This window comes from Charadrius vociferus, unplaced genomic scaffold (genome assembly GCF_000708025.1).
Source record: "Charadrius vociferus isolate BGI_N301 unplaced genomic scaffold, ASM70802v2 scaffold43, whole genome shotgun sequence".
Taxonomy (NCBI): Eukaryota; Metazoa; Chordata; class Aves; order Charadriiformes; family Charadriidae; genus Charadrius; species Charadrius vociferus.
In genome coordinates, this window is record NW_009648043.1 from 5,078,124 (window position 1) to 5,102,104 (window position 23,981).

A 23,981-nucleotide genomic window follows, 5' to 3' on the forward strand; every position below is an offset into this window, starting at 1 on the left:
ATTGCTTTTAAAGACCAACAAGAAGATGTTAAAGGTTTTGCGTTTGGTGAAAGCAAAGGCCTAATGCTATTTTAAATAGGCTATTTGGGAATAGATACAGAAAAAGCTTATTAAGTCACCCATGTGTTTGGTAGTAGAAATGTCCTAGTATGCAATTTTAAATAGATACTGTGATTATTCTTGCAGGAAGGTTAAAACATGCAGCTGATACTTTAGGAAATGGAAGACACATCGGATAGTTGCTTTGAAGTTGTTAAAACGGAAAGGTCGGGTGCAGAGCAGCCATCTGCAGCCTCACAAAGAGCAGTTGGAGAGGCCAAGAATGGAGACCCAGCAGAGAAGCCTCTGCTTTCGGGAGTTACAAGCACTGTACAGTCAGAGGAGGGCTGCGAGCAGCAGCCGTCTCTGGAGCAGTCAGCTCTGAAGGAACAAGAGCAGCTGAGTTCAGCACAGTGGGAATTACCTAGTGAAGGACTAGGCAATCAAGAAGTGATTGGAAATAACGAGCAAGATGTATTTGAGCCAGATGCCCCCTTCAGCACATCACCTCAGAGCACATCTCCTGTAACCAATGAGAATTATTCTACTTTACTTGAATTAAGAAATTCAAAAAGGGAAGAGCAAACATCTCAAAACTCAGTACAATCAGAGAATATGGCAAGAGGGACAGCAACAGGTAAAGAAGTTATTAAAATGTTGGATGTTAAGGCTTTAAAGAATTTTTTTTTTTTCTTCAACTTGATGATGGCTTCTTGCACCCCTCCACACCCTCATTCTGTTCATGTTTGCTGGTTTTTGGTTTGAAGTGACTTTTTAAATTCTCATATAAAGCATGCTTTAAAAGGTGAGGAAAGTATTCTTTATCTCAAGTTGCAGTAGCAATTTGTAGACTAATATGGCATTTTACAGTGATCTTCATTTCCAGAAATGTGTGTGAGTATGTATACGTGTTTTGTACACACATTTGAAAAACAGCAGTGCATAATTCACGAGTAGATGGGCTCCTAACAGTTTAGACTAGACCACAGCAATCATCTTACTATTTTATGCCTCTTAGATTGCCCTGTAACTTACCTGCCACCCTTCTGTTATCCATGCCTTTCTCCTGCAGTCCCTGAAACACCCTGTCACTTCCTGCACTCGATGTTCGCCATTCTGGCTGTCCTGTGTTACTTTCTCTTCCCAGTTCAGTGCCCCGTTTTCTTAGGTCTTCGGAGTGGAAGGTAGCACATCCCGCTCAGCAGGCGAGCACAGTGAGTGACCCTTCAGAATACGGATCTGCTGACTGCCTTCCTCTTGGCTGGGCTGCATTGGGATGCTCTCCTGAGTAGCTGGCAGTCGCTTCCTAGGAAGGGCACTGCACCAAAGCCACATAGACTCTTATCTCTAAATCAAAAAGAAGTAATTTCTGGAACTTTGAGTTAAGTAGATCTGGTCCAGAATATAGGCTTTGAATAAACTCCAGGTCAAGTATTGTGTGCTAGACAAGAGTGATTCAGCCATTGTATGCTTAGATCAGGTCTAAATTGCAGCAGATTTTATTTTTCAATAAAAGTTTGTTGTATAAATGGGTAACTTTATACATTTGCAACTAAATACATTTACTTTCTGTAACTTTAAAAAAAATTGTAATATGAATGACTTTATGTGGTGGCTGTATTACATTAGATATCTCTTTAAAACGTACTGTTGCAGCTTTCAAGTAGACTGTCTTTCCAGTTCAAAAATCTATGATTATTTTGTGTTGCAGTATTTCAATAAAATCATCTCAGGGTAAACATGAAAGAGTTATTTATATGTTTGTGTTGAGAAGCTTATCAGGAATTAATTTTCGTTTTATTTTTAGGAAGCATGATTGAAGATAATGAAACTCTTAGGAGGACTAGGGCTAACTTTGATGATATGATGTGGTCTGGGAAGTTATATCTTGATCAGGAACATTTTCCTGGGAACACAGCTCAACAGAATTACCACATGCCTGATGTCATAACTGTCAGAGTACAAACAGGTAAATGCTGTTTTCACACATATATCAAAATATATAATCGTGCTTTAATCTCAGTCTGTTCCTAAAAGAAACAATATTTCTATCTTGGAACTTCTGTTTTAACAGATTCTGATTCATTTCAAGATGTAGTTGTAAAAATTGAAAGACCTACCTATCATAAACCATTTCTGGGTGGATTTAAGAACAGGATAACAGGAATGGAATTTCATAATGCAGGATCACAAACGATACCCCAAAAACGACCTGACAAAGGAATTCAGATATTTTGTAAAATAGGGAAACACAGGTAATGGCTTTGTAGTGTCTTTTTAGAATGTTGTTCTTGCCAAACGGAATAGAATGTTGACACAATTATTTCCAACAGGAATGAGGAAGTAGATGAGAAATAAGTGTGCAATTGAAAGAATTTAGTGGATGAATATAACTGGTAATGTGATTTTTGTTACAAATAGCTAATTTTGCCACTTTTTGTAATAAGGAAAAAAAAAAGCGTATATTTTGTTATAATCTGACATGTGTTTCTTCCCCAGACGGTTTTTGAAAAAAATAAGCCACAACAAACAAAAAATACAACATCAACACAGATGACTAAAATTGGCCTGTATGTGTCAAACATGACCGACAAACTAATAAGTCCTGGAAAGTATCTTACAGCGGAAGAATACCACAAACGTAGACTTGAAGCAGTAAGTTCCTATCTGTTTGAAACTATCTGTAAAGCAAAGTATTACGGAGGTTATCTGAATAGTTAATGGGTGTTCAGAATGTTCAAAGTGTGAATTTAAAAGTGAACTGCAAAATATCTGCTTAATCTTCACATTTTCTAATCTTGCAGATATGGGGGAAGCGTGTGTTTGTTCTGTGTTTTTTAGCCACATTTGAGACCTTGCAATTTGTTAAATATTAAGAATTCTGAATTTACTGTTTTCTTTCTTACAGTGACAGTTAAGCTTCCATATAGAGCATTAGGGATTAAAACAGGCTTGTCCCTGTTGCATTCTCATGGTCTCTTTGGAAGGACCTAAGTTACATGCTCAATGTTTGGCCTCAAATGGATGGACTATTGGGTTTAAGATTTAGGAGACCTACATTCAACTTTTGGGTTCTGTGTTTTCTGGGGTTGTTTGCTTGTTTTAACAAACTTGGTATGTTACCTTTGGCAAACTGATCCCTTTTGGATTGTGTTCAAGCTACCTGCTCTGGCATTAAGGTAGAACCTAGCTGTTCAAACACATGCAATGGGTGTCTGAAGCTTTCTGGTGCGTTTGAGTTACCTCATACAGGCAATTCCAATGACAGATTGTGTATATTCATTGTGTAGACGATGCCATTTAGGCATTACAAATTTCTTTTTGAAAACCACATATTTAGTGACTGCACATCTAACTTAAGTATGCCAAACATCATGTTAGGTGGGGCACTGCTTTGTAAATGCTCTAGTTATTAATTTGATTGCTTAAAATAGTCAGAGTGTAACTACATGGAGAATCATTTGATTCTCCAAGTGTCTAAGTAGGATAATTGTACTGACATGGTTGGCAAGATGCTTTGACATCTTCTGGGTAGAAGTCTTCTGTAGGAACCATCAGCTGACGGCAATAAGCACCTGGTAGAATTGGAACTCAAGTAGGTAAAGGTTTCCTCAGGACTACCAGTATGTTTTACTGGGATCATTAGTGCCACTTACTGAAATCTGTAACGTATCTCTAGGTAATCTATAATGCGCAGTAGAGAGACATCAGTTCAGTGTTGGTTCAGGTTGATGGTTTTGCACGGTGCGGTGTAGTCCCATATTGAAATACTAGCTGGAGACATATTAAAGAGAAATGTTAGGTTAAGATATCTCTAGAGACGGTATAACTGTATTAGTGTGGTTTTGTGCCTGATAGCCTTCAATGCTGGACAATTCTCATTAGCCCATGGTATTGACCTGGCTAAACTGCTTGTGGTGGAAGTGCGAACTCAGCTGGTGGCAGCTCGCGCTTGTGTGCTGTGCTCCCTTAGCATACTATAGACATTTCCCTCATCTTGAACGGCCGCAGCTTTGGAAGGTGGATTTTTTAATTTTCTTTCTGAAGTTATAACAGCATTGGTAATTTCACTTTCATTATTTGTTTACAAATAAAGTGCAGTTTATTTGTGTATGTGTTGATTTTTGCATTTAGAAATTTAAAAGAAATTTTGCAAATATGTGTCTACATTTCCAATCTAGACACTATATAAACAGATAGTAAAATGAGGACCTCTGCCCACAAAGCTGAAGAGAAAAGAATAAAACCATGCTAAACAGTATTTTTTAAGGAGAGATCTGAAAAAGGAAAATAGATTTTGTAATTGCAGTTTATGCTTTAATTTGATTATTTGAACCTAGTTTCTCCACTGTACTCACTGATTAAACTCCTGCAGTTACCTAAGTCAGCGTAGCAGTGTTTAGAGTAATAGTACCTGACTGTTTTCTTTAAGACAAATCTTAGAAAATGTAGTTAAGTATCTAGAAAAACTGTCAGTTAAGAAAAAAATATTATGCTGTATTGTTTTAAATTCACGATTCTTTGGTATTGTATCACACATAGGTAATAGTATTACAGACGTATTTCCGTCGTTGGCATGCTATAAATGTAGTACAAAATCTGAGGGAAGAAAAGAGGTTAAGGCTGGCATGGGAGGCACAGGAAGAGTTACGGAGAAAAAAAGAGAAAGAAGAAAAACTGAGAAGGGAGCACGAACGAAGGCTAAACCCTAAAACAAAAGATGACTTTGAGCTACTGTATCATGCTTTAGAATGTAAGTGTTTTTTTTTCTTAAAGGGATACTCTTAAATCAGCCAACAAGTACAGTTTGTTTTAAACAAGCTTTTCTGGTTTTGACATGTTTCTATAGACACTTCCTTGATTTTTTTTTTTTTTGGTTTACAGTGGAATGTTGTTCATTTTTAAAGAATTATTTGGCTTTCATATATTTCTAGAAGCAGAAAGGGCCTTGACACTGTGTAAGCACTGTTTAGCAATAGCTAAAACATCCCTATGTTATCAACACTGGTTTCATCACAAATCCAAAACATAGCCTCATACAAGCTACTATGAAGAAAATTAAGTCTATCCCAGCCAAACCCAGCACACCTTTTTAGGAAATGATCAGCTTGTACAATAATGTTATTTGGCAGGTTTTGTTTTTGTTTGTGGTTTGTTTGTTTTTTTTTTCATCTCTCATGTTAAGGTCAGCTAGAGGAACAGGAACTTATTTTGGATCACAGTTACTTTAATCTTTTTACTCTGCATTTAGGATACTGAAAATAATACTATGAAGAAATTACTATTAAGATCATCATTTAATACAGATATTTTTTATAACGGATTAAATTTTTACCCAGAATTTTACAGTATATGACTGAGGTTATTCCTTTTGTCCTAGTCATCTTCTCCTGCTTTTTCTCCTTTCTAAGTTATTCCACATTTCACAAAACTGTGTTGTCAAAATTCTAAATATCTGTTAGGAATCATACAAGGCATCCTGAAAGACTTTTCCTGTTGGAATGGATGCTGTCTAATATAGGTAAGCATCTCTAAACTTTGCTGGAAAAATAAGGTGAATACTGCAGATAATTGACATAACTTACAGGAGAATAACGTTGCAAATGTAACAAAAAACCTAGAGTATGTTCTTTTGGAAAAGCAAAAACAAGGGAAAGCAGTAGACTTGTACCAGCATATAATGAAACTGCAAGAGTTCTTTTTTAAATATCTCCTTTTAAGCAAGATGCTTTCATTGTGACTTGAAACAACTAATTTATTATTTAAGGCTACAGTCCTTGCTTATGGTATAACTCTTTGGCAGTTTGGACATTACCATCCCTATAGCAGAACTGGCCTAATGGACTACCTGCTTCATTACAAAGCCACCTGACCTACCTTAAACCATCCCAGGTATTTTTCTTCCATGGTAAACTGAGGATAAATTTGGTGGCATGTTATTCATAAAGCTTAGGATCATGATTCAAGAATTCCAAAGTCAGATGCTAATCTTTTAATACTGTCATACTTTGTCTGGCATTGAACAAATCACTTTGAATGTATAAATGACTTATAAATATTACCATTTGTAAAAAATTTAAAAATTATTACTGGTCTTAAACTTTAGAATTTTGGGAATGGTATCGTCATGAGATTTGTGGTTTGTTAGGTGTTGTTTCCCCCACCCCTCTTTTTCTTCATAGATAGCTTTTCATTTCACAAGAATCAAGCCCTTTTAAAGGTGTGTGTGACTAGGTAATGAAAAAACAAGGCACTCAAATAATATTTTTTTTTTCCTGTCCGCTTATGGCAAGTGCTACTGTTTGGTAACTGCTTTCCTGCAATATTTTCTTTAAAAAACTGCTTCCTAGCAGTTTGTGCTATCAAATGTATGATCCACTTAAAAAAAAAAAAAAAAAAAAAAAAAAAAAAGTGTGATGAGTCTTATTTGCAGTAGATACAACAAAGACGAGTTAAAGTTGTGAATGTGTGCTGATATTCCCAATATTTTTTAGATTTAAAATTAATGTTTATATAAGTGTCTCTTTTGCTTAATTTAATGTCATTGGATTCACAAATAATAAAGCTTTCAGCTTTGCACGTTCAGGAATTTAATATTTAGGCAACCTGAAAAAGCTTGTGCCACTTCAAAACTGGAACAGAACAAACTCCCGAACTCCCGTATTTGAAATAGCTTTTTAACATTTTGTTAAAAATAAGGGTCTGGTATCAATCTTTTTGGTTTGTTTTTGTTTACCAGTGTTGACTAGTTGCTTCTCTACTTGGAGACTTGCAGTCACGCTCTTTATTTTAACAGAGCTTAGTAGTTCTAGGAAGTTGTTTGTTTTTTTTTTTTTCCTACCTGCATCTGGAAACTACTTTTACATTCTTACAGTGTCAACAGTCTACACAAGCTAAATCATTGTGACAGTAATAGAATGAGACTATTGTCCTCTAGAGATCTGTGAAGGTTATTGCTGCTGATCACAACAAGGGGATACTATTACAGGGTCATCCAGTACAGGCAATTCCGGTTGGTACAAAAACTTGCCTGTTGACTGTATGGTGCAAATGAGATGTATCTAAATATTCAGAGTGTCTGCAAATAGACACCTTGATTATTTATTTGAAAAGCATGAACTACTTCATTTTATGAAAACTGGAATAAAAATTGTAATGAGCAAAATCTCTGTCTGTAGAACTGATAATCTAAGAGGAATGTTTTTAACTTGGTTATATGTATATCGTGAATCAGAAGGTGACTATTGATGATAATTGACAGCTTCTTCATTTCTCTAAGTACAAAATTGCTTACTGTATTTATTTGCTCTGTCTTTGAAGTTGCTGCCCCCTTCAGGCATATAAAGCTTCATGTAAATTCATTCTATACAGTGCTGTTGTTTGCTGAAATGGCTTTACTTAAAAATATATCTTTGGGTACTCAGAACTTGTCAGACAGCTGTCATATTAATACCAAAGCTTGGAGAGCCTTAAGGAAATGCATTGAAATATTTTGAAATGGAAAACATAAGGTGTTGTAGATAAGGAAGCCACAGGCAGAAAATAAACCTTCCTCCTTTCCCTCCTCCTGCCTCTAATCTTACCTGATAGAGGATGTTACAGGCTTTTTCAGTAAGTGTGCATTGCGTATTGGATTGTTTTCTTTTACGCTGGGTTTTGCTTTTGCATAACTGTTCTGGAACAATAACAACACTTGGAGATATTATCCAGGAATGTTGAAGTTTTGAATATTATAAAATTCTCTACAAAGCTCCAGAGGTATTTGAAAATGGAACAGACTCTTCAGAGAAGCCAAGAATTTGTACAGCGTATGCAAAGGAAAACACTATTCAGTAAACACAATTTGATTTTACTAACAGATTTCTGTAAAGGCATGTAGTCTGTGTGTCAGCAGTTATAGTCAAGAAATGGGTACTACAAAATAAACCATGATAGACATGACACATATTTATGCATCTGTATGTTTCTCTAACTTGTACGTGTGGCAGGTACTTGTGGTTTGGCGATTTGATGCCAAGAGCCAGAAGTACATTCTTATACAGCATGTACTGATTCTCATGCTGGTGTCATTACCATCGCGTGGTTTGCATGCCGCTTCTTTCCACTTGAAGGGTTCTGTTCTAGAAGAGGAAAGGAAGAGTAAAGCAATGACTATCTAATTAATGCACATCCGTCTGCTTTAGACGACAAAAGGTGATACGACTGAAATACTCAGTTCAAGACCTGGAGGACTTAAACATGACTGTCAGTCAAGTTTTATCTCAGTTTTGGAGGACTTCAGGCTTCTTTAGATTTTACTCATTTATGCAGAGAGAAGCAGTAATATTCTCAGCGCTGAGTACTAGTGGGGTACCACAGTAAGATGCTGTCCTTAATCTGTTGAGATCTCCATGTGAAGATTGGAGATCTTTTCTTGTGACTTTGATGAGCAATTGTTTTAAAAGTTCCTATGGCTCATAACTCTTGGAGCTGTTTGAGACTCAGACAGTTAGTTTAGTCATTTTAGATGCAAAATTGTGAAGAAATCATTTCATCACGTATTTCCACAGGAGCTAAATTCCTTTTCTCGCATAGAGCTCCTTTTTCTCCTAACCCATCTTTAAGTTTGGAGTATGAATTGGTAGTTTGGAATTGATGTACGCACACATATTCTCACAGAACATCTGTATAACTTAGGTTAATTTCTGGGCCATTTTGCCTGTATTGAAAATATGCATAGCAATCAATTCCCTAAGATAGAAACTGGTTTTTAACAAATATTGAAAATTAATTGTGGTATTTCTTAAATATGAAAGTAGAAATTTCACTGGAAAAGATCTTGTAAAAAATACCCCAAATATCTCTGTCTGTAGTATGGAGGCAGGAGGAGACTGAACGGATTAACAAAACTCTTACTGGAGCTGAAAGAAAGGCAGCATTTTGTGGACTTGTGGAACAAGAGGCACAGCTGATTGCTTCCATTGGGAGACACAAACTAAATGCAGATGAGGAGAATCAACAAAAAGCAATACTGCGCTTTCTGGATAAGGTCAGTGATGTAACTTTAAGCTGAACATAAAGAACACGAAAATACAGGAACAGAAAAGACATCGGGACACTATCTGCCAAAAGTAACTTTTGTAGCTTTAACAGTTAATTATGTGAATGCTAATGTTATAAATATCCAAATTATCTAGTTGTTCATGTCAATACAATTCAATAAATTTCTTTTTCCAAGCTGAGAATTTCTTAGCTCTGTGACTGATTGAAGGACAAAAAGTGCATCATTAAGATGGTCACCTGAGATTTATCATAGACATAGGGACTTGTGTAGATATAATATAAAAAATAGTGCTGAGTGGATGAATTTTATATTATGCAACTATTCTGCATAAAGAATGTGATTCTGATGGCACTGTTAACAGGATCAAAGACTCAAATTCTAACAATTCAGAATGATTAATTTGAGGTTATAAAGCATCAGGATATTGCATACCATTCTATGTTTTGTATTGTGTGTATAGTGATGTAGGAATTAATGCATGAAACTCTGCTCTTTCCAAATCTGGTTTTGAAATTTTAAAAATCTGCCTGTTAGCTTCTCTTTCAAAACTAGTCAGTTTCACTAATCAAAACTAGTGACTAAGTGGTCATCCCTCTGGTATGTTCATTGTTCTCTATAGTGAAAAGTTTAGTACTGCATTTAAACTTAAATACGAACATTTAAACAAGTATTTGTAAAATTAAGCTTTAACCCTGTAGAATGGATTAATTGATTCTTTTTTTTTTTTCTTCTCTCAGAAATGTTATCCTTCAGGACCCAGATTTGTCATTTATTTCCCCATTGAGCACAGACCTTTGGTCATTGTATGCCTGTCTTTAAAGAAAGCATTTATTCTGTTTTCATGTGCAGGATAGAAACCCAGAAGAGCTTTGACTGAATCTTAAATCCTGTTGAACTCAGTTATTAACTAACTAGTGTTATTGTTTGAGGAATTCACAATTTATTGTCGTTCAGACAATTATTCTATCACCTGATGACCCCTTCCAGGTGGGGAGGGGAATCAGGAAAGACAAGGAAACCTGAGGGTTAAAATATGAACAGATTTAATAGAATAAGACTAAATAATTAATGTTAATAACACTCCAGAACCAATACTGATCCCAATACTAATATAAAATATACAAGGATTATATTCAGCCAACTCTATCAGTAGGAAGCTGTGTACTCCTAGCAGTGGACAGCAAATGTCGGACACTGCAAGCGCTATGGCTTCGGGAGGAAGGGAAGGGCTGAGGGGTTGGGCACTGGGGCAAGAAGTTCGTAGGATGGCAGATATCAAGGGTCTTGCTCCTCCTCATCCCTGCACCCGGTGAGCTTGAAAACACTGAGACCTTGAAAGTAAATATTTTCAGAAATTCAGACACTAGAGTCTTCTAAAAGTGCAGTTTTCCCAAGCATTAGGAGAGACCTTACCGAAAAGCAAAATCACTGAAAGACAAATTAATCCTGTGTTGCTCAAACCAGGACAACTAGTTTCGTGTTAGAACTTTAACTTGAGATTTTATTCTTGTATAATCTTGGGGATGAAACGTAATATAAGTGTTCTTTAGGCTTTCATCTATACAAGAGATGAAAACTCATTCATACACAAAGGTGATTTAGAATGGCATAAGATTAAAAAAAAAAGTCCTTTTTAGTTAGACACCCCAGCAATCCATTCCTTCAGAAAAAAGAAATAGTTTATTTTCTGGCTGTTTTCATAGTATGTGACATAACTATGTAAAGAAATATTGCAACAGAAGGAGGTTTTTTACTATCTAATTTTTTTTTTTTTTAATTTTGACTATGTAATGCTCAAAAGTAAATATGGCAGTTTTGTCCAAAAGAGACTTTTTTCATTCTTCTTATTACTGATATATGGGAACTGGACTGTAAAAAGGGATTTGATAAAATTTATTACCTTTCTTCTTTATGAACAAATTACTTATCTGAAATGATGGTAGAACTGTTACCAAATTTACGGCTGTGATGTGATTTTATTCACATTACTGCTTTCAAGAGTGCAAAACCCCAGAAAACTAAGTATTTAGGAATGATATCAAAACCTTGAATCATTTATATGTTGAATGTTTGCTTCTACTATTTACAATCTATTCTGTTATCTTCTCAGAAAAAGAAGCCTGGAACAGTCAAACTAAATATATTTTTCTCTTAACAGAGTCTCTATCTCTATTTTTCCTTTAAGGACTGTTTTCCAATGACCTACCCTAGATAGATTACTTCTAGTGTATATTCTCAGAGGTTGTACAGTTTTCTTATATCTAGGAATCAGAAGCAAAATGTTCTTCAGTACTGGAATTCTTAGTGACAATTGATTGGAGATTCAGGAGACTCATGAAAGACAAGAGATGCTCCCTCTTTCTAAACACTGGACATGTTTCTGAAGCACATAGTACTAATTTTTTTTATTCATGTTTTAAATTTATAAATTATGTTTGTTATTAAAGAGATTGGTGTCTTTTTGAAAATCTAGTGAGCTTCTGAACTACTGCAAATTATTCTTTTCATGTCAGCTGTAGGGTTTGTAGTGTTGTTCTAAACTGTTGACATAGATGGCAGCCTAACTCAGAGGTAAAGTAACAATTTCTGCATTTCTTAAAAAATAAAAGAAATGAAAAAGAATTTTGGAAGTCTCAAAATTAAATGGATGGGTTTTTTATGTTTGTAGCAGTGCCATTTAGACACTGTAGTATGAAATTTATTGTTGGAATGCTAGAGTATAGATTATTCTGTTATTTCTTGAACTTTGAGCTGATAATGTTAATCTAGACACTTGCCAGCTGAAGTTGAAATAACACCTTTCACATCGGAAGGCTGCAAGCATTTCCTTTTGTTGCAATAGCCAAAGTGATGTGAAACTTGCTTCTCCATGTAAACTTCATCCCCTTCTTTGCTACTTTAAGCATGTACCTCCTCAGGCATGTGTGCTTTTACAATGGTTGTTACTGGTTGTGTGCGCACAACATTCTAGGGGATTCTTTTCTATGCTGAGCTCATTCTTCTTCAGCATTTGTATTTTGAAGAGGAAGTACTTGATTAAGCTTTGATACAGCAATCATATTTTCTTAAAAGAATTTATGTAATTATTAACACTCAGTTCAGACCTTTCATGCTGTGTGCTGTTTCTGCACCCAGCCTATGGATATTTTTTTTTTTTTCCCACTTTTCTTACTTTTTTCTCTCTGTGTCTGTGGTGGTGTGTTTCTCTCCTCAGGTGCTTTTTTTTTTGCTTTCATGCATTGGCAGCAGAGTGCAGTTATAGTAGTCCTGCTCTCTGAAGTAATACAGATAACAGGATTATTGTAAATTCCATAGCACTGCCAGCAGACTTAAAGGAAAGGAAAAAGCTGGCAAAAAATCTCACAGTTTTAGTTTTCTCACAGCAATCTTGGATACGTGAAAATAGTCCTGAAATCCGACAGCTTGTGATACTTTCTGAAATACTGGAAATATTCATATTGATGAGACCTCTGTATTTATTTATTTTTTTCAGTACAAAGCTGCATAATTTGTTTCTTTTTAAATTATTTTATTTTCTGTAATACCCAGTTATGATGAGGTAGTAAGAAAAATTACAGAAGTTACAGATATGATATCTTGCTTTGAATAATTTAGAAGTTATTATAATATAGTTGGTCTGTGTTAGGGGTCATTTGCAAAGTGGAATACCAAGACTGCTAGCTCATATATGGGTTGTCGCAAATTTATCAGAAGAATCTAGTTTTAATAACCATTTCCTAGGTTATAGAAATTTAATAACCTGCCCATTGACTCTCTCTAGCACAAGCAAATGACCTTTCTGTCTTATAATAAGTGATTTCATTGAAGAGGATCAAATGTAGGTACTGAATTAACTACTCTGTGGAAAACAGTGATTTTTCCCAGTCTACCATACAAAGGAGACACAGCATGATACAGCTTCTAAGTTGGTGGGGTTTTCTTGTTGTTTGCTTGGTTTTGGGGTTGTTTTTTTTTTTTAAAGACTTCCTGGCATTGTACACAGGTAGTGAAACAAAGTCATGAAGTTACAGTAGAATGCTCCCTTTTTAGGACAGAGAGAAAATTGCCTCTTTCTAGTTTTGAAGAAGTTCAAACATTTCACTGCGGAATTAAGAGTTTTATTTTTTACTAAGATCTGGTTTTGCTATTGCATTTCTTAATCATTTTTGGCTCTGAATTGTGACCTCTCATTAACCATACCTCCTTTAATTAGAGTTCCACCCCCACTGATAATGCAATTAAATGTCAGTTATTCAGCGTTAAATCCTTTTTCAATTATTTTGTCTTTCTTTTGCCTACCTAACTTTATTTATTTAAAAGTGAGGAAAGCTCTATTTTGATTGTGGTGGTGACTAATTGTATCTGTTCTAACTATCTAATATTCTTGGTATTTTTATGACTTCTCACCATAGCAAGTCTGTATATTTGGTCAAAATAATGATTACATCAATGCTGGGGTCATATCCAGAAAACTACTAGGCGTGTGAATGCTGCATGAAGTGTTGCTGTACCTAACTCGCACTGAGACTGCAAAGTGAAGTTCACAAGTGTTTGTGAACACTCAAGTTCCAAACACAGTGAAAGCGAACAATTAATACACAGAATGAGGTTCCAAATAGCCGTCCCAATTAAGGAAAGGGAGTGGAGTTAGGTTATGATGGGGAGAGGGTTTTGAATACTATCTTTCCATTGGATTTAGGTGCCTACCTCCCTATGTAAGAGCGTGGTTTGCAACCAAAACCAGTCCTCTTGGAAGAGGAGAGTGTTTGGACTCTTCCCGCTGAGTGGGGCAGCTGACACCGTGTAACTTCTCACTGTCTATAGAAGTTAAAGATGTGTGAAATGACAGTTGAAGTAGTAGGCGTAATGAATGTGGTTAAGTTAGCAAACAAGCTAGGTGAAGTATCCGATAAGCTGTAAACTCATACTCTGCCTTAGTCAGGTTTAACAAAGTCTGTGCCTCTTGTCCCTCTATAGGTAGCAGAAATAGAAGAGTTCCCTGGAGATATTTTGTACTGCAGTCGATTCTGAGGCCTTAAATTTGCAGTCTTTATGCAGTCAACAGTTCCATTGATTTTTACTGATAGTTTAGATGGATTTATGACTGCAAGATGAAATGCAGAGCAAATGTATTCTAACACTACTGTCAGCAAATTAATTTTAAAGAAGTAGAGCATATCCCTGTCAGAAGATATTATTTACTTTTAATAAACTGTAAGTCAAAATTTTCATGACCTGCAACTTTAAACAAAGTGTGCCATTGAACACTCGCTCTTGTGGAAGAGGTACTGGCAATAGAATTAGCCTTTCCTATTAGTCAAGCATTAATGTTAAGTAGCTGTTTCACCTCTGGTAAAACTTTATGTAACATAACACACTTGTTCAGCTGGTGATCAGATTATAACAGCTCAGTTATACAAATTGTTTCTGCAGTGTGCACAACCTAAGAGATGGAAAGCATATGATGGAAAAGTCACTGAAATGGATACACAGTACACGCTCCGTGCCAGAGAACTATTTGAAATCTACCGCAGCATTAGCATGAATGACATCCCAAAAGAGGAGAGGATAGACGTGCTGCTAACACTTAGACATACAGTAAAGGTAAGTTTTATTTTTCTATTTAAGTTTAGCTTGAAGCTGTATTTCTGAAAGATACCATCACTTATTTCTGTTGACACATAAGCAATGCTTCTTCTGGCAGACAGGCGCCAGGATGATCAGCTTGCAGCAAGGGAAAGCCTAGTGTACCACCTGGCATGAGAGTGTAATTTCTGTTGTAGATATACTCTAAATTCGTATTTCACTTTGTGTGCATTTTTCTTCAAGTTGTGTTAGAGTTTTAACCCCATGATTTTAGACATTTTTGTATATTAATTCATAATACAATTAGTACAAAGTTTAACGTAATATTTATAAGAACTTGATGAAAACCATGGCAGAGACATTAGTGGCTATTAGGTTTTTTTTTTTCCCAGTTCTTTGAAATGTCTGTTTAGAGCCTTATGTATCTGTTGGTTTGGGTTGCCAGTTTTATGGGTGGCAAATACTGGGGGGTTTTATTATTTTATTTTTTTCTTTGCCCCACACTCCCAGACCCCACTGCTGCCACCAGTGTTCCCAGTGCATTAGAAGCTGGTTGCATTTGTTTTAGTCTTTCATATTTGTTTTATTTATTTATTCATGTACAAAAAGAATAATATGAGTTTCAAGGTACTTTCAGGATGATAGTGTTGACATCAAACTAAAATAGAAAGCTGCTTCCTGGTCTTATTAAAACAAACATTTTGCTGTTTGCTGTGATAGTACCAGAATTTGATCTAAAGCAAATATAGCCTTGGGAGCACTGCTGGTTTATGAACTCTTGCCCATTTTAATACAAGTCAATAATGCTGTAATGAACAAATTCTAGAATTTCTGTAAATTAGCACTCTTATTTTAGGTGAGAAGATATTGAACTCATTCACCTCCTATATTTCTCTGGAAAATCTCCTGCTAAGCATTTGGAATATTGACATGACTAATTTCCAAGCTTACTCATGAAGTTCCCCATGTCTTCTGTGTGATGGGTTTGGGGTTTTTTTTGTTTTGCTTTGGTTTATTTTTGTGTGTGGTTGTTGTTGTTGTTTTTTTTAAACCATCTACTGTGTATATACTTTACACTTCCTATCACATAACCAAAGGCAGCTTCTTAGGGAGATATTTCTTGGGGCTTTTGGAGACTGAAAATTTTGCATGTTTTGTGTGCCTCTGCTTAGCATTTTTTAATGCCTCCAGGTTTGCAGTTGCTCACGCCTTTGGTATATGTACAGGCTCCTTAAAGCAGAATCTGTAAGCATTCTCAGGTTTGTAATTCTTTACATTAGTTTTCTTGGAGGTTGTTTTCCTAATTCTTCTATGAACATGTTCTTATGTGAACATACAGAGGTACAAATGATTGGCATAGAATCCATAGTTTGCTTTCGCATCTGCATTAGAAGTATTTTGTCTGTTTACTTCCTGATTGTTGTGGAGGTTTTTTTCCCATTGCGTTTTCTTTCAGGAACATGAATGCAAATTAACACAGGAAATAGTGGAATTAATTGACAGGGAAGTTGATCTTATGTCAAGAGAGGTGAAAGAATGCAACTTAGAAGGACTGAGGAAAAGAATTTGTACATTATTTCTTCAGTATATTAAAACTCCGAAGTTTAACCCTGAAGTTGCTAGGATACTTAAGGTATTGTTCCTATTTTGCAGTCTGACATAGTGGCCATCAAACTAAAGATGGTGGAGAAGGGGAGTGGAAGACAATGAAAGCTTTTTTTTTTTTGTTTTACATTTTGCTGTAGAATTGCTGGAAGAAGTTAAGTAAAGAAGTAAAATGTAGCAAGTACACAAGCTTCACACAAATAAGCTTATATAATCATATAGGAAGCATGGGGCATAGACATGGGTATGAGAACCTATAAAGTGGCTGATAGCACTGAGAGAGCCTAGGAACTCTATGTATGAAATAAAAAATCTGAGAATTATAAATGGTAGATCTTATGGGGTAGTAACAGTAAAATGTAATAGCGAATGGGGAACCAATAGAGAGAGCAGTTACCTCACCACCCCCACCCACCCCACCCCCCCTGACAAGGGGCAGTATCCCATGCGTCCAGAAAGGAAGAATATTGCCATTGTCAAAGTGATGTCTAATGAGTTCCCACCTAAGCAAGAGATGTTACGAGCTTCTGTTGTACAACCAGTTGCTACTTCAGGAGAAGATATAGCTAGGAAGTGAAGAAAGTGATAGACACCTCTCAAGTTGTGTGATTGTTTTTCTTTTCTGCCTACAGATTACAGTTAAAAATATTATTCACTATCATATGTTGCTGCTTTAGGTAGCAACATGTATTCTGTATCTCTCAGAAGAGGATTCGTCTTATAGTGGTTGATGGTATCTCAGGAGTAGAGAATCTGTCAGTAAATGGTAGTCAGATTTAGAACCAACTAACAGTTATTTTATACTAGGTTTATGAACAGGGTTACCTAGATGTGTCATAGCAGAGACTGGAGACAGGAGATCTTTGTCTTCTGTAGCTTTTGGTTAACTGTACCTTGAGTTGAAGGCTGAATTGTACCTATATTTGTATTTGAATCTTGTAACCTTCTGTAGACCATAAAAAAAGATGGCAGTTCATGAACAGACAGTCAAAGTGACCAAATCCTCAGGTTTTCAAAAAAAGGCACATGACCAGAAAAGGTAGCTGGATTATCAGACTACTCAAATTACCCAACTTCAGACTTGGGCCTTTTGCTCAGACTACATTATATGCTTTCCAGAACCCATGAAGCAAAATGAGGATGAGGAGGTCATTAGCAAGTTTAATTTATTATCTTCTCCTATATAGATTTTGGACATGCAGCTCTGATGATTTTATATTCTTATGCCAAAATATTAATATGCCCATAATCTCAGGGTTTTATCTTTGACATAAAGGGAAGATTCTATATGAAAAATTAAATGCAGAATAATTAGTTTCTGTTTTCTCTGTGTTGTCAGCTTTCCAGAATGTCTGAGGATCTGCATACATAAAAGTGCCAGCAAGAGCATTGGAGTATAATGTCTAGGATCTTCATATAGCTTAAAAATGAATCGACTGATTTATATAACTGATTTTAACAAGTACAATAAGAAAATACAGTGGCTTTTGATCTTCTGTTTCTTTAAAAAAACAAAAGTATTGGGTATTTTAAAATAAATATTACTAGCTCTTTGCATGTTAGAATATTTACATGATTATACATAAAATCTATTCTGACAGAGTTAGGGTGACAAACAAGTAATACAAAGATACTTTGTGGTAAATTAACTTTTTTTAATCTTTTAGGTTCCACCAGATCCCTTAAAGCTTTATAAAAATGTTAACTTCTGTCACAGTTGCGAAAATTACTTACCATCTAGCGAGTTTCCTGTTCCTGCTAATTCCTGCACCATTGGCAGATGTCACTTGTGTTGCAAGCTTGATAATGAGGCTCGGCGACGAGACGCATCTTTGAAATACAAACTTATACTAGAAAATCTCAGAAAGTCTGAAGTTGATTATCACGATGATGCTAAAATTGTTTTCTTAATTCAGGTACTGTCTGGAAGAGCATTGCTAATAATGGATACCAGTGGCTTTGACTATAATTTTTCCTTTATTTTATGTATGTTGTTGACAGGTTGAGAAATAGGTTGAAAGCTACAAAAACTTCTTCCTGTGATATGGGATGTTCCATACCATAAAGAAGAAGCACTTGAGCTCTTGAAGTATAGCTGTAATTTCAAAAGTGATTGATTTTAGGTTATACATTAAAAGAAGGTAGAAGTCTAGCTGACAGGTCAAAGAATCAGATGACCCAAATTATTCTTCTGTTTCTGCAGTGGCTGTCCTGTTGCTTAAAGACACTAGCATCATTTGTAAAGCAGCAATAGTGATTTTGTGACTGTAATATTGTTCAAGACATAATGCTCGTAAAACATTTTGAGCCCCATTATTTGCACTGTTTTAGTAATACAACTAAACTGTTCTGTATTATCAGAAGGAAAAAAACAAAGGAGCTGAGGTTTTGACATTCCTGTTCTATGTCAGAATATCTGTATAGTTGGAAGTTTTACTGTTTTGCATTTATTAGGAGAGGGATTCACTAAATATTTTGATTTTCTAATTTTTTGCCATCATCTGTAATAATCTGTAATATTTTGCAATATTACTAAGTAACTAATGTTTCTTAATAATCATTACTGGAACAACTCAGTTCAAAGAACTTCTTGCCTCTGTCTTCAGAAAATTCTCTCTCTTAGTTGTTATTACTTATTTCGTCAGCAAAAGAGTTTGACATCCAATGTCCACTGGGAAAGTTTTAAATCTGAGGTAATTGCAAACTGTTATTTATTGAAAATATTGAACAGCCAAGATTTATTTGAACTTTCTGACATTTAGTAATAAAAATCTCTACAGCATCAATATTCATAGAATAGTTTTTGAACTGTATTTTCTGTATGTCTGAAACAACATGCAAGCAAACAAAAAAAAAAAATCACTATCCCACTGCTACCAAAACAAGTCATGCTGCGGTTTAGCACTTTGTCAATGGTAGCTGCCGAAAGGAAGATTGGGATTCTTTAATTATCACACCTGTGTTAAGAAATATTATCAAAGAACCTGGATTTTGTAGATGATGTTCATCCATATTGGTTTTCACTTAAGCTGAAAAGTTTTTTGTCTGTGTCTAACTTAGTTTATCATAATATGTAAACATCCTCCAAAACCTTTTGGACCTCTCTCACATCACAGCACTTGGGAAGGCTGGTGGTCACTGAAACATGACTGCTTCTTAACTGCTGACACCAGAAGCCCTCACTTGCAGTTCCATTTGTAGTGGTACCACTGCAACATCTCTGGATACTATGTCATTTTCATCCAAATAAACCTCTTTTCTTTAGAGCTATAAATATCTAAATAACAGAGGTTTAAATCTTAAATCACTAATTGCTTTGGGGTTTTTTTTCCCTAATATTTCCTTAAATTATTAATCTTTTTTCTGAGCTACTTGCTTTTTTTCCCTTTCCCTCCCAACAACAGTCGCCAAAGTTCAGTAGTAAATGCCATCCCAGATTTTTTTTCTTTCATTCAAAAGGCTGTGTTTATCAAGATTTAGTAGTGATTTCAGATACGTAGTAATAAATTTAACAAATTAGGATTAACATAAATTAACCTTAGGCATAGGTTAAAAGTACATTTAAAGGTCTTTCTGTACTAGAAGACCTTCTATTATTTTTTGTTAATATAGTAGCATAGCTACCTGGTCTTATAATCTCATTTGGTAAAATGAGCAACAGTATCATGAGTGCAATAAACTCTCCATATGTCAACGGCAGAGTGAGGGGAAGAAAGAAAGCAGGGAGGGATTTGGGGTCTGTCATAGGTGGGAATTTTTCTTATCCTAATTTCCCACGTTTTCCAGGCCAGATTATTCTGATTTAATGTAAACCTTAAGTAATTTAGTAGTGTAATAATTCATTTATTAAAGAACATTAATGCTGAATCCAAGAATTAAATGGGGAAGTCATCTCAGTAATGACAGAGATGGATTATTGTTATTAACCAAAAGGGTCTGAATAGGCTTAAACATACTATATGAGAAAAAACATGAGATTTAAGAAGCTTTGTAAGAGCAGTTAAGCAATCAGGATGTCAACAGAAGATATGAATTGCCATTGGCAGAGACAATCGAAGTAAGAATGTAATATTTTAGAGATGATACAAGAAAAATGCAGTTAATGATTGCCATGCTATGCTGAAGGAAGATGTTTATGTCTAGACATTCTTTAATCAAGTGGTTATATGACATACACATAAATTTTTTTTTTACTCAAAGCTATATTTGAATTCATATATGGTTACAGTGCTTTTCTTGTAGAATGAAACATGCTTCATCCTTCTTAACCCTGTTTTCCATTTCAGCATCAAGATCTGCAGTACATGATTGAAAACATATGGGGCCGTCAGTCAGCTCTCAGTGCCTGCAGTGACCTCTATGATTTGGTTATGGTCAGGTGGGATAAGCAGCGTGAGTGGTCTCCGTGGAACACTATTCTCCTCACTAAAGATGAGGCAGATGCACATCTTAAGCTGTGTAACCTTCAGAAGGTAAAATTTGATGGGCTTAATTTTTTACAGTATTTATGTTATGTTCCAATAGAATCCTGTGACTAATGATGTTTGGCCAAATTTAATCCTTACACTCATCCCTGTTTAAAGTAGCCCATTGTGACTATTTAAATAATTGCATCTGTACTATTAAATAAAACAGCCACTAGTCCAGAGGGCAGCTGGCATGTGCAACTCGCATCCATGTACCTGAACTCTGTCTTGCCCTGGTTCTCCCTCCCGAAATGCAAGGAGCTAAGGGGCCTCATCCATGCTGCCTACTTAGAGTAGTGCCATGCCTATGCTCTTCCCTCAGCCTAGGTCAGACAAGAGCTGGCCTGGATGAAAAACATACTAAAGACTAACCATAAATACTGGGCTCTTGCACATGCTCTGGCCTCATTAGTTCCTGGCCTTATAAATTTCTCATCAAATAACAGAATGGTTCTTTGTCTAGAGCTTGACCATTTCTCATAATAAAATTTGTCTCAATTTACTTTCTTAGATAAATTTCATGTAAGTAGCCCTGACAATGTAATCCTATAATTTGCAATTAAGCAATAAAACATAGTTGCTGTTCTGAGTTAAAAAACTTAATAATTTATTAAAGAAGTAATTGAAACTCTGCATTTTTACACCACTCCCCTTAAATTCCATATCTGAACATGGTAGTCTGGCAAATATCTCACTCACTGGCCATCATATGGTATTTAGTTTTCTAAGGCACAAGAGGTTATTGATTTATGTAAGAAGCAATCTGAGGTCGTAGTTGTGTAGTGTCCTTTCGTTCAGGGTGTTCTTGATTCAGTTAATTCAATTTCTAACACCATATGTGTGCATCACATGCAGCTTCAGCTGTTACGCATTGCAGTTCTTTTTTGAAAGTCTTAAAAGTATGAGATAACTAGGCTGACAGAGCAAATGAATTGCTCTCTTAATGAAAGGTTTGCTTTGGGGACGAAATATATCAGTCAGGGAATTGTAAAGGTAAAGGGAATTCTGCCTTCCATGATGTCTTGTGTGTGTGTGTGCGCCTAGCTTGTGTCTTCAAGCAGACACATGATTATGTGAGCATTAGTTTTAAAAGGTAAAATCAATTTCAAGCTGGAAATTCCTTTATTGACTCCTCTGTCTCACTTTTAGTCAACAAGACTGTTCAGGCAGTCTGAATCTAGCGATGCTTCTCTGCATCCGCAAATGTATGTTACTAGCATTATGGCAGGCAAAGATTCTGATTATGCACTTACCTGGTTTAACTTCCTAACTCCGGCTGTAGTCAAAGAGATGCCATTAACTTGATTAAGTCCAGAGGTTGAGTGGAGCTGGGAGTTAGGCCAGAAGAGCAACAGGTGAGGTATGCAAACCTGCCTAAAAATTGTAAGGAATTTTCAGTTAGTTCTTGCTACAAAAATAGAAGCTATAATGAAGAGTCACCTTTCTTCACTGGTAATGGCCAAGGCTTTGTATCAAAAAAAAAAAAAAAAAAAAAAAAAAAAAAAAGAATGTGAAATAAGGAAAATGAGCTAAAGTTAGAATGTCATAAATTGAATCATTGTTTCTCATTCACTGAAATAAAAAAAGGCCTTTCAAGTACTTTCTTTAATAGCAATTATTCATAACAATGACTACAGCAATAGCAAAGAGGTTTTTTTCAACTAAATGTTTTGGTTATTTATTACAACATCTGAACTACTACTAATTACTAGAAATTTAGGAAAATGTCACCACTGAACGCAAAGGCTGACTGAAATGCTGCAAAATGCTTGCTGCTATGATTATTTGGAAATAATTACTCTGATTCTTGTCAAGGAAATTTCCTGTAGTCGTCACTTTGCAAATGTTGATATTTGGGCATTGCCTTTTTTAATTTTCAAAGGGAAGTACAAATGTTCTTACCTGAAAAGAAATAAGTGTTATCTTGAATGGATAAAAAAATGCCAGAAGTTTTTCTGTTTTTAAAAGGTGACTAATTTCACACGGAGCTGTTAGTAATTTTCACTATTGGGCCATAAGATAGCAGTATAGTACTACAAAATATTTCATTATGTATCATATATGAATAAATTATCTGGCTTGGTTTAATTAAACGGTCACTATTTATACTGCCTAAAATATGAAGCAACATGTAGATTGCTAGATATTTTAATTGTATTTAATGGGATTTGGATTTTTTTTTTGCTTTCAGGCTTATGAAGCGGCATTTATTCACAGAATAAAACATAAGCATATCCGGGCAAAAAACTACTTTGCTCAGATTCCCGCGATGACATCATTTTTGCATAGGAGTGACAATCAGGCTAATGCAAATGAATTTTTAATAGCTACGCCTATTCCTACTGGTACAAAAACATAACTCTTAGGTGAAGTTAAAAAAGTTAACTGAATTATTGATTAATACAATTTCCTTGATTCTGAAGAAATGTATTTTTTCACCAATACCTTAGTTGTATTACACTGATCAAAATAAACTTCTGAGAATAAAATAATTTGATCTTGACCAGTCAATATAACTGCATTTCATGTTTTGTAACCTCATTATTTAAAAAGTAAAATGTTGTTGATGAGCTTTTGTAAATCCTAAATTCTTAGAGCAATGACTGTCTTTCTGTGTGCGTGCCTGTGTTGCTTGGAACATCCTGTATGTAGTGTAATATTCCCGTTGGGGGAATTTAGCTAATTCTTTCTTACCTTTTAATTAGAAAAATAATACTATAAACACTGTGTTAAATGTATTTATCTCATCTTAACCATATAAGGCAGAAAACCTCTCAAACCCTAAATTCCTAGAGAACAACAGAATTGATATGCCATTCCACATATAGCTTCTTTGCCTTGCAAGCATTTGTGCAAAAGAATAACTTTACTTTTTATAGCTGATCTCAATGGTCATAGTGGAACTACCAGCATGTAATTATTGCATCCAAGATCTTGAAATTATTGTAAATCAGACTTACAGTTCGAAATACACGATGCAGACTGTTTGGAACATTTTTTTTTTTGAGGAGCTTCTGTTATTTAAAGTAGAAGTCAATTCTCTCCATAAGTTTATTTATTTATGTTTATGTTTGATTACAGTTACAGAGAAAAATATGATATGGTGTACATTCAATAAAGTCCTGCAGAAAGTTGCAAAGTTCTGCTTGAAACCTCTATTCTAGACATGGTTTTGACCCAGGACAAAACCTTTTGCTCTGACAAATAAAACTATCTAGGAAAAAGCAGTAGCATTTACAAAC

General features: G+C 35.3%; 1 protein-coding gene across 1 annotated transcript; it reads left to right on the plus strand.

Moving 5' to 3' along the window:
* The first annotated feature begins 219 nt into the window (after positions 1-219).
* Positions 220-23,227, plus strand: IQUB (IQ motif and ubiquitin domain containing). The gene is given in 12 exon segments (XM_009883693.1): positions 220-676; positions 1,847-2,008; positions 2,114-2,277; positions 2,280-2,294; positions 2,539-2,694; positions 4,582-4,792; positions 8,892-9,067; positions 14,516-14,686; positions 16,125-16,301; positions 17,941-18,189; positions 20,560-20,745; positions 22,931-23,227. Coding segments are annotated over 12 exon segments (2,292 nt in total). The 3' UTR covers positions 23,099-23,227.
* The last annotated feature ends 754 nt before the right edge of the window (positions 23,228-23,981 follow it).